This window comes from Cotesia glomerata, linkage group LG3, assembly GCF_020080835.1.
Source record: "Cotesia glomerata isolate CgM1 linkage group LG3, MPM_Cglom_v2.3, whole genome shotgun sequence".
In the NCBI taxonomy this organism is placed as follows: domain Eukaryota; kingdom Metazoa; phylum Arthropoda; class Insecta; order Hymenoptera; family Braconidae; genus Cotesia; species Cotesia glomerata.
In genome coordinates, this window is record NC_058160.1 from 1 (window position 1) to 11,230 (window position 11,230).

Genomic DNA, 11,230 nt, shown 5'->3' on the forward strand with positions numbered 1-11,230 from the left:
TATATCTGACAAAATTTACGCTTGATTTAGAACAATTTCATAAAATTTACGACTATTTTTACCATATGTACAGTCTAATTCTGACAATATTGAGGCCGAATGTCTTTATGTTTAAGGTTTATCGACTATATTTAGACCTATTTTTTTAACTGTTACAAGAATTCTGTAGACACCCTAATTCTTTGAATATTACCACTAGAATCCGTGTAATCGATGGCTATACAGTGGTTTCAGTAGAAAAAGTGGCAAAAATGATGTAATTCTAACAATTAAGTCGATTTGAATACTCTACGATGAGTACTCTCACCTGAAAAATCGTCGATTTTCAGTCTTCACGCGATCATTCCGATATTATCAGTAATTCTTCAAATATTACCACCAGAATTTGCTTTATCGGTGGTTATACTGTGATTTCTGTGGATAAAGTGGAGAAAATTATGTTATTTTAAAAATTAAGTCGTTGTTAATACTCTAAAATGGGTGCTTTTATTTTAAAAATCGTCGATTTTTAATCCTCACGCAATAAATTCAATATAATGGAATTGTCGAATAATTAATCAACTCATTACACTTATTAATTGATTAATGTATCAATTAATTGCTAATCATGTGAGATTACTCATTCATCAATTAATTACTAATTAATCGATTAATTGCTGATTATTAGATTAATTAATTGCTTATTTATCGTTTATTTGGCCAATAAATTGTCGAAAATGACGGAAAAATTGTGGGAAAACTGTTAACAATTGTAAAAATGATGTAAAAATTGTTCAATATCTATACGAATTGTCCTAAATCTACGCTGAAACTTTTTAAAAAGTAATTAAAAATTCCTACGTTTATGTTTTTTCGCATCCTTTAAAGGTACTACTGCAAATACTGCAAAATTAACTTATCATTGATTATCTGTTAGCCTTGGACCGTTACTCCGTTTTATCCTTGTTTTACATTTTTTTGTGTAGTATTGTTTTTCTTTCATATATTTTTGTAAAGAATCAATTTGTTTGTGAAATAAATGTAAGTTACATGATAATGAACTAGGCGCTATTTTTACCGTGAAATAGATATTGTTCAGAAAATATTTTTCCAACAGTATTATTTTATATAGATTATTATTATCATCATTAAAATAAACTAATATTTCAGAGATCATCAACGACAAAACGTCAGTTAGTAGCTCAAAAATTTTCTTTATTAATATTTAGTAATTAATAAATATAATTACAGAAAATAAATTGTCTTATAAAAAACAAAAATTATTACTTAGTAAACTCATCTAACGTGTTAACGTTAACGCCGCGAAACCATGCTGAAGTTGTTTAAGCTCTGCTTTAGAGGTCGCTAATTTTTCAGAATTTTGTTTTTGAACTTCAGCAGGAACTTTTGTCGAATAATCATCGGCAGACATAGCTGATTCCAATTTTTCGATTATCGCTTTAAGCTGTTCTTCTTTTTTCTTTTGCTTTTTCGCCTCCTGAGTTGTATCGACAATGTCGCTGATCAATAAGTGAACCTTAAGCTGGTCATTTATTGAAATTACAGTATATCCTGACTGAGGCGCTTCCGATACCACAGTAGAGTAAGCCAGGGTCTCAATAAATTGCTTGTAAGGCTTCAACTTGATTGTCATAACAACGTCACATACAATGTATGCTTTTGTTTTTGTTTTGTTGGGAATTTGGTACTCAGCACGCTCGGATCTGATCTCTTTTATAATTTTTTGAGCGTAATCGACGTCTTTCTCTAGCTCTTCATTCCTCCATGAACACTAGAAGTTGAAAAAATTTTTAGCTTTGATATAATTCAAATTCTATTAATATTATAATGTTTGAGTTAATTTAAAATTTTACCTCTATTGTTGTTGGATACGGACTCACACATATACTTGGATAATCCAATTTAACACGAGGTAGCCGTTGATACAGTTCTTCAGTAATAAAAGGCATAAATGGACTCAACAATCTCAATCCAACGTCTAGTGTTTTAAACAATACACGTTTTGCGGATATTATTTGCTCGGGTGTTCCACTATGAAATACTGGTTTCAAATATTCCTGTAAATTTATATTAATTTAATAATGAATGAAAAATTTTTATTGGAGTAAAAATGACTGAATAATTTTTAGACTTTAAATCAACAAAATAATTTTAAAATTATATCTGAAAAATAACTCGTTAACTCGTAAATTTTTTTTTTTTTTTTTTTTTTTTTTACATATATAAATTAAATTAACAAAATTTACATAAAATTAACTATAAATTTAGAAGTAGCGTCTTGCTATGAAATTAAATAAATTAGTCAACAATAAGAAATTTATTACCTTATTTTTTTTTTTTTTTTTTTTTTTTTTTTTGTGGATAAAAAAAAGTAACCAAAATAAAATATCAATATCTTACCAAATAAACATCACAGAGATCATAAAGCCATAAATTATAACACGCGGTCGTAGCTCCGTTGAAATCGTACTCTGCAAGACCTTCATCGCATACTTTTGCTGCGTAACTCACTTTTGATAGCATCCACATATCAATATTCGACTCATTGCCAGTGAGCTGTAATAAAACCAATCAATTAATTACTTATTTTACAAATAGTTATTTAAAAAAAAAAAAAAAAAAATAATTAAATAAAAATTCAGCAAACAAACAAGCTAAAAATGTGTTCTACTGTTTTACAAAGGGAAAAAATAATATTATATTAAACGGTGAAAAAATGTTAAAAGTAGAAAGGTACGATACGCGCACCTGAAATTCATCCAGAGAATTCGAGGATCTAGATGTACACCTCGACAATATGCCCGCATGATCATTACGAAAGTTTGACTGTTCTGAGCTGGTGTAACTTAAAATATGTTTGTACCATCTTTTTAAATGCAACCATTTTTTAAACTCAATATTACAATTATTGTTATTACTAATTATCCTTGATATTTTAACATCCGCCTGTGAAGGCGTATAGCCGTCCAAGTATGAGTACTCTGACAGATAATTATCAACAGCCTCTTGTATACAATTTTCGTTTAACAATACTTTATACCAGTCTTCATCAAATTCTTCTATTTTCTATTACAACAATCTTATTGCTTAACAATTATTAATTATTTTAATGTTAAAAACAATACAAAAAATAGCATGAAAATATTATCAAAATTAAATTAATTTATAATTTTATGCTATTTATTATGCTGCTTTTTTTTTTTTTTTTCTTTTTTTTCTGAATTGTAATCATAAAAAATTATCAGGTTTAAATAAATTACCTCATTATTACCGTCATACTTGAAATCTCCCAAGTACATAAGAGCAAATCTAGTGGCATTCCATAATTTATTACAGAAAAATCTGTACCCTTGAACTCTCAGAATATCCAAATTGATATCTCGACCCTGAGAAGTGTAAGCACAGAGCGCAAATCTCAATGCATCGGTACCACACTCAGGTATACCTTGTGGATAATCTCTCTTTTGACCTTCAATTGCGTGTTTCAACTCCCTCGGGTCTAAATTTGACTCTTTTAGCTGCTGATCAAGTTCTTCCAACGTAATTCCATTTATAACATCCATCGGATCGATAACATTTCCCAAAGACTTGCTCATTTTTCTTCCATGAGCGTCTCTTACCATAGCATGAAGATAAACCTCCTTAAATGGAATCTTTCCCATGAGTTTTCTACCAAAGAAGACCATTCTCGCGACCCAAAAGAACAAAATATCATGTCCAGTTTCTAATAAGCTTCCCGGATAAAATTCTTTCAATTCAGGAGTTTGTTCCGGCCATCCAAAAACCGAGAATGGAAACAACGCTGACGAGAACCAAGTGTCCAGTACATCTGGATCTTGTTCCAAAATAATTTTACTGATGTCCACTTGAAACTTTTCCACCGCCTTGCGTTTAGCTTCTTCTTCATTGCGTCCACTTATCCAAAGATCATCATCGTTGTTAATTTTTGGTTTAAAATCATCATCAGTAAATTTTACCAAGTATGCAGGAATCCTATGTCCCCACCAAAGTTGTCTCGAGATGCACCAATCACGAATCCCCTCCATCCAATTGTACCAAGTTTTTTTGTGTTGCTCTGGAATAATCTTTATCTCACCAGTTTTAACTATTTCAATAGCATCAAGTGCCATTTCGTCGCATTTAATGTACCACTGAGGCTTAATCATTGGTTCAACGACATCCTTGGACCTACTACAGATTGGTACGACCATAGGATTATCCTTAATTTCTTCTAAAAACCCTAGAGTTTCAAGTTCTTTGAGAACGGCCTTTCGCGCATCAAATCGCTTCATTCCGTTAAACTTTCCGCCATTAATAATATTACCTTGGTCATCAAAAATTGTAATAAAAGGCAATTTATGCCTCTTGCCAACTTCATAGTCATTATGATCGTGAGTTGGTGTTATTTTAACCGCTCCAGTACCGAATTCCATATCTACAAACTCATCAGCTATGATGGGAAGCAAACGATCACAAAATGGATGGTTTACATGCTTACCAACCAAATGAGAGTAACGAGAATCTTTTGGATTAACTGCTACCGCAGAGTCACCAAGCATCGTCTCAATTCGAGTAGTTGCTACGACGATACGTTCCTTGGTATCGGTAACTTGATACGCAAAGTGCACCAAAACACCAAACTCTACCTTATCCTTGTACCCGGGGATTGAAAGCAGAGTTTTTCCAGTCAATTCTGTTTTTTCGACTTCAATATCAGAAATAGCACTCTTAAGAGTACAGGACCAATTAACCAATCGGTTACTCCTATAAATGATCTTCTCGTCGTGTAAACGAACAAATGCTTCGGTTACGGCACGACAGAGTTTTGGATCCATGGTGAAACACGCGCGATCCCAATCCATTGAGCCACCTAATTTCTTCATCTGCTCGTAAATCCGGTCACCTTTTTCATTCTTCCACTGCCAAATTTTTTCTAAAAATTTTTCACGACCTAGGTCGTGTCGAGTTTTTTTCTCTTCGCGCCAGAGTTTCTTTTCCACCACCACCTGAGTTGCAATTCCTGCGTGATCGCAACCTGGATTCCAAATAGTCGTTCTACCTTTCATCCGATGCCTTTAATCACAATAAATTTATTATTATTATTACTATTACTTAAAAAATTAGATGATTTATTGATTTTATTTTATAAAAGTCATTTACATTACTTACCAACGAGTAATGGAATCTTCAACAGCATTAGTTAATGCGTGACCCAAGTGCAAATATCCAGTAACATTCGGAGGTGGAATCACCATAATAAATTTTCCATTGGGATTAGGTTCGAGAATCGATTTTCGGCCGTACTCTGGCTTGAAGAATCCTTCCTTTTCCCACCAAGAGTACCACGCAGCTTCTACAAACTTTGGACTGTAAGCGTCTGGCATTGCTATTTTTACATCTTTTTTTTCACCTTTAGGTGTATTGGTTGTATAGACTGCTGATTGTTTTGGATCTTTCTTTTTTTCATTTTTCTTAAAATTATAGAAAATTTTTATTATTAATTGTTTTTTACCATCTCATCTAATGTCATTAAAAATAAATTGATGTAAGATTAAAATTTTATGATAATTATATCTTTATTTTTTAATTTACATTTTTTTCTATGTATTTTAGTGGTTGTCTATTTTTTACTACAACACTAAAATAAGCAACGTCAGACACTTAATAATTTTTCGTTTGTTATATTAATAGCTGTCAATAATCAATCATTTGTTGTTGAAATATGAAATTTAATATCACTAAAGTATTTTCATATTTTTAATATAAATTATTTAATATTAATTAAAAAAAAGTTACTCATTAGTATAAAAAAAAATTCTAAATAGATGATGAAATATTTCACAATATTTTAAATTTTAAATGCCACCAATAAACTAACGTAAAAAAAAAACGCTTGATAAATTGAATAAATAAATCAGCTCGTTTTGATCGTGTTGAAAGAAACCAGATTTAAAAACAACAAAAAAAAAAACATATGGAATGTCATAAACATGAACCTCAACATCAACAGAAATTACATCAACTAAAAGTACTATAATGATAACAATAATTACCTCAGGTTTTTCTTTGCTCTTTGCAACTGAGGTGAGAGTTTCTTTTTTTTCTTGTTTCTGTTTGAATTTTTCTAATTTGGCCAATTTCTTGGCCTCTTTCTCCAATTGCTTGGCGGATTTCGGTGGAGCGTCAGGATTTGCCGCTTCACTTGTTCCCTCGACCATTCTTTAATTTGTATTTTACAAATCTGAAATTAAAAATGTTTGTTAGTGATTGTTTGGAATATTACCAAGTTTTCATCAATTGATTTGTTATAAATAAAAAATGGCAAATAAAATAAAAAAATTCTAACCAAGAAAGTACTGATGAATTAAATGAATTATGATGGATATGGTTAGTAGTTGACTTTAACTTCACATATGCTCACCGTCTCATCGTGCGCATCGTGAGCGTATTTATATTATTTAATAACGGGATATTGATGTTAATCTAGGAATTTTTATTAGCAGTCGTCGGTAAGCCAATTTAATTTAAAATTTTAAAATAATGCGCATGATTTCTATATTTTTTTTTAATTTACATTTTAACAATTTAGAAAAAAATGATTGAAAATTTTCTTTAATCAACTGCTGGTTTGAGAAAAAAAAAATTTGATTGTTAAATTATTAATAAATTTTTTAATTAAAAATAATTATGACACTTGATATTTTTTTTGCTTTATTTAAAATATTAATTATAATTAAAAATTAATATTGGTTCATAATAATAAAAGGAAAAAGAGGATTTAAAACACTTACATCGATTTATTAAATTGATCGTATATAACATTTCATACATTTAAATATATATATATTTATTATTATTTTGAGAATAATAATTAGTGTTTGTAATGTGTATAGTTGTGTAAATAATATTTTTAGTGTGTCATAAGTTTGTTTCGTTTGTTTGTGACCATAAATAATAAAATATTACCGCAGACATGATACAATGATTAATTACAATAATAATTTAATTAATTTATTATTTTATTATTTATTTAAGAGTCAATAAATAAGTGACATTTAATATTAATAATAAAATTATACTGTCATTTCTGTGGATTTTATCTCAATAATTTCTAGCCATTTTTTACATGATTTAAGTAAATTTCCAAAATGAAAAAAAAAATATATATATATATATATATTATAATTTAACGCTGGTGATTTAAGTAGCTTTCTCTGATTTCCTGAATTTTCATTAGTATCCAGCCAACTCGGCGAATGTCGAGTCCATCTCGTCAGCCAATGACTTGTATCTGTCCTTGTTGATTCCAAGTTCGTCTGAAAATAATTTTATAATTAATAATGAATTATTAATTAACCAAAACATGAATAACAAAAAAAATAAAAACATTTTAATTGACATATTGTGCCAAACTGTTTCAAAAAATTTAGGATTTAAAATAAATATTTAAAAATGCCTTGAATATAAAAAATATCTTCGAATAGGTCACAGAATTTATATTTTTAAATTCTTACAACATTTTTAAATATTTTTCTTTGGGACAAAGTACAAGTTTATATAAAATTATTATTTTGAGTGAAATTAATTCTGGAATTAAGCTGCAAACAAGTTTACCTAAAATTTGTTAGTTATGAGTAATAATTATGAGTATATATCATTTTTTGATGATTATTTTCGGACTCTTGTAATTTTTCTTTTACTGAAAATTTATATATATATATATAGAGAGAGAGAGAAAAAAAAAACAATACATAAATAAATAAATAAAAACAAAATCAGGGAGAAGTAGATTTTTTCCACTATTGGAAAAAATACTAAATATACCTTGAGATATTTTACGCCAAGCTTAAGCCTTTTATCGTCAGTGTACTAATTTTTCCACACAAAATATCAATAATGTTTGATTTTATTAATTTTCAAAACGTTTAAAAATAAATATTTAAAATTTTCAAACTTTTAAATATCTAAATGTAAGTTAGTGTAACTGTGCTTGTAAATGTGATTAATTTAATAGGCCGTAAGCTCAGCGTATGTAGAATCCAAATCATCAACAATAGCTTTGTGCTTTTCCTTTTGGTGTATCAAGTCGTCTGTAATTAGAAATTTAATATTTTCCAATTTTTTATTAATTTTTCCTCGACATTTATCATTTTAAATTCTACCTCTTTTCAACTAATAATTACAGTAATAAACATAATAATAATATTAATTATTGAAATAAAATTATTAATGGATAATTTACCTTCGAGCCTATCGACTTCTTTCTGCAATTTCTTGACAGTCTTTTCTGCGAATTCGGCACGAGCTTCAGCTTCTTTTAGTTTAACCGTCAAAGTTTTCAGTTGACGTTTGAATTCTTCAACTCTTTGATTAGCCTAATTAAAATATAAACAATTTTAAATTAACAAAAAGTTTCAATGATTCATCAATTATTAATTATTATTATAAAAATTTACCTTCTCTTCAGAGACTTCGAGTGATTTCAAACTGTTTCCGACGACTTTAAGTTCTTCTTCCAACTCCATAATTTTTCTATTGAAAATAATAATAATAATAATTGATAATTATAATAATAAATAATTAATACGTACGCTTCACCAGATTTGACACGGTCCTCAGCAACCTCAAGTTCGTCTTCAACAAACGCGAGCTTACGGGAAACTTCATCAGATTTACCATCAGCATCTTCAGCTAGTAAACGCGCTTCTTTTAATTGATTTGTCAATTGATCCATTCTCTCTTCATCTTGCTGGGCACGGTTTTCCAATACTTTGCACATACTGAATTAAAAAAAAAAAATAATTGATAATTATACATATTTATCTGGATTTTTAATAAATTATTAAATAAGAATGTTATACCGGCTAGATTCATCAGCGGCTTGAGAAGCTTCCGTCAATTTAGCAGAAGCGGTGTTAAGACGTTCTTCAGACCGTTCCAAATCTTCTTCAATCAACTGTACTTTTCTATTCAAAGCTGCTACTTCAGCTTCAGCCTTCAATTAAATCACTTTATTAAGTTAATTTATTAATAAATAATAAAAAAAAATTAATTTTTTAATTAAAAAACGTACATTAGTGAGTGCTTTTTCTTTCTCTTCAAGATCTTTGTTTCCCCTCTCCAAATTTCCCTTGTTGGTTGTAAGATCAGATTCTACTTGAGCTAATTTTTTAGTCAGCTCATTAACCTCCTCCATAACTTTGTCGGCACGGAGGTTTGCCTCCTTGGCCTGTCCTTCACAGGTATCAGCTTTGTCCTGTGCATTGTCTTTCTCAAGCTTCATCGCTTGCATCTTCTTCTTGATCGCGTCCATGATGCCGGCTTTTTTTCTTTACTTTTCTCGCTAAATTTGATAATTTGCTAGAAATTTTAAAATACATTCATAAATTAATTTTTTAGTATCGTTACCATAAACTAATGACACTGAAAATCATCATCAAATACTAAGTAATACTTTGATTTTATTCTAATAAATAAATTAAGTATACAGTTTTAAATAATTTATTTGTTAAAACAATTCTAAAAATCAATCAAATGTTTAGTAATTTCAGTATCATTAAAAATTTTTTAATTTTTACATACTTTTTGAACATGACAGTTATTTGTGAAAATAAAACAATTAATAATTAAACTCTGTAAATAAAGAGTATAATTTTTAATTTAACTTTAATGTTGATCCGTGTAGTAGGGCTTTGAATAAAAATAGACATATCGTACTAAAATTCTATAAATAAGTGTCTCAATAGTGTAGAGAAAATGTTTTAAAGCTGAGCTGGAGATACCAAGTGTAGTCAAGTGTATAAATGTGTGTATGATGAATATATATATATATATAAAGTATATGAAAGAGGGAGATGAGAGTAACCCAGAAGTTCGAGCTTTACTTGGCCGCCAACGCCGGCCGACATTCGATCTAAGTGCTTATAGAAATTTATTTATAGAATTCCGAAAGTTTGCGAAAGATTCCACAAGCACACCCGTTTACCGTCATTGTCATTTAATTTTTAATTAATTGTCATCTACAATCACAATTTATTATTTTTTTTTAACTCCTTAGATATTTTTTTATTTAATTATAAATTAAAAAAATTTGAAAATTTTTTTCTTATCCAATAACTATATCTAGTTATTATATTTATTTATGCATCACTCTCATATGTAATTTTGGGAATAATGGCAAGGATTTTTGGTCCGGGTTATTTCAGATATTACCAATTTTAAGCATGTTATTTTGAACAACCATTCATTCATATTATCAATGATAATTAATAATCAACATCACTTGAAAAAAAAAAGTTTAGTTTAGTTTAGTTTAGTTTAGTTTAGTTTAGCAAAACAAAAGCAGTTATTAGGATTTGTTAAGTTTTACTTACTCCATTGTGAAGCAATAAGCCAAAAAATTGTAAGCGTAAGCGATACTCAGCGTCATTTTGTCAAAAAATAAGCGCAACCTGTGTTCAAAACTTCTATAATAAAAATAAAAAATAAACCATTAGAATAAATATAAAAACACTCGCGAATAACACTTAGTTCCAATAATATTAGCAGCAAGCTGTCAAATAGCAACACAATTTTCGATTTTCATTATTATTTTATTTTGAATTTATATTTATGTATTTATCATTTAATTTTGGGAAGAAGGCACTTACCTACCCTCCCGAGTGAGCGACGCGCGACGAATGTCGTTTAAAAAGCTCAAAGTTACAGCAAAGCTGCTTTCAAAAAGCTTGTACATTCTTGAGACGGTGGGGGTAGCCAAAAATGGCGAACTGGAACTTAGGTTTTCTTCAGCGCCTCTTCCTCTTCTTATTCTTAATCTTTTAACTACACTATTATATATTATATATGTATAATAACGTCTAGTATTTTTTTTTTACTTTACGGAATTTCATTTACCGTGGCAAGGGTGGGGTAAATTTAGAAATAGACTTTCGTGAGCTAAATCTTTCAAATTTACGCCAATGTGCGCAAAAAATCTTAAAGGCTTCTGCGCAGCTCTATTTTTTTTTAAATAATACGGAAGCACGTTTTTTTTTCTTTTTTACTTGCGATCATTTTAGTATAGAGTTTTTTTTTTTTCATACACAAAATTTAAAAATTATTTATCCAATCAATACTAAAAATATTATATTGTGATCATCTGGAGGCAAATATGTCTATTTATAAAATCAAAAAAGTGTCAATTGATAATTAGAACTTTTGAATATATAAAAATAATTTAAGTATTTTT

General features: G+C 29.0%; 2 protein-coding genes across 5 annotated transcripts; both read right to left on the reverse strand.

The window, feature by feature from the left end:
• Positions 1-1,249: 1,249 nt before the first annotated feature.
• Positions 1,250-6,433, reverse strand: LOC123260671 (valine--tRNA ligase). Of its 2 annotated transcripts, XM_044721915.1 has the most exons (8): positions 6,347-6,433; positions 6,054-6,241; positions 5,170-5,471; positions 3,261-5,073; positions 2,749-3,066; positions 2,401-2,556; positions 1,854-2,057; positions 1,250-1,771 (listed from the first exon to the last, which is right to left on the reverse strand). In XM_044721915.1, the coding sequence occupies exons 2-8, from the start codon at positions 6,216-6,218 to the stop codon at positions 1,280-1,282; spliced, it is 3,450 nt and encodes a 1,149-aa protein (XP_044577850.1). In that variant the 5' UTR covers positions 6,219-6,241; positions 6,347-6,433; the 3' UTR covers positions 1,250-1,279. The 2 variants fall into 2 exon arrangements, with proteins under 2 accessions (XP_044577850.1, XP_044577851.1); XM_044721916.1 differs by lacking the exon at positions 2,749-3,066 and having other exon boundaries at positions 1,251-1,771.
• A 643-nt stretch (positions 6,434-7,076) lies between these two features.
• Positions 7,077-10,805, reverse strand: LOC123262058 (tropomyosin-1). 3 transcript variants are annotated; one of them, XR_006508848.1, is made up of 8 exons: positions 10,650-10,805; positions 9,074-9,360; positions 8,862-8,995; positions 8,592-8,780; positions 8,457-8,532; positions 8,243-8,375; positions 7,825-8,090; positions 7,218-7,316 (listed from the first exon to the last, which is right to left on the reverse strand). XR_006508848.1 is itself a non-coding variant. In XM_044724061.1 (7 exons), the coding sequence occupies exons 2-7, from the start codon at positions 9,311-9,313 to the stop codon at positions 7,234-7,236; spliced, it is 855 nt and encodes a 284-aa protein (XP_044579996.1). In that variant the 5' UTR covers positions 9,314-9,360; positions 10,650-10,805; the 3' UTR covers positions 7,077-7,233. The 3 variants fall into 3 exon arrangements, 2 of the variants coding, with proteins under 2 accessions (XP_044579996.1, XP_044579998.1); XM_044724061.1 differs by lacking the exon at positions 7,825-8,090 and having other exon boundaries at positions 7,077-7,316; XM_044724063.1 differs by lacking the exon at positions 7,825-8,090 and having other exon boundaries at positions 7,077-7,316; positions 10,654-10,791.
• Between the last annotated feature and the right edge of the window lie 425 nt (positions 10,806-11,230).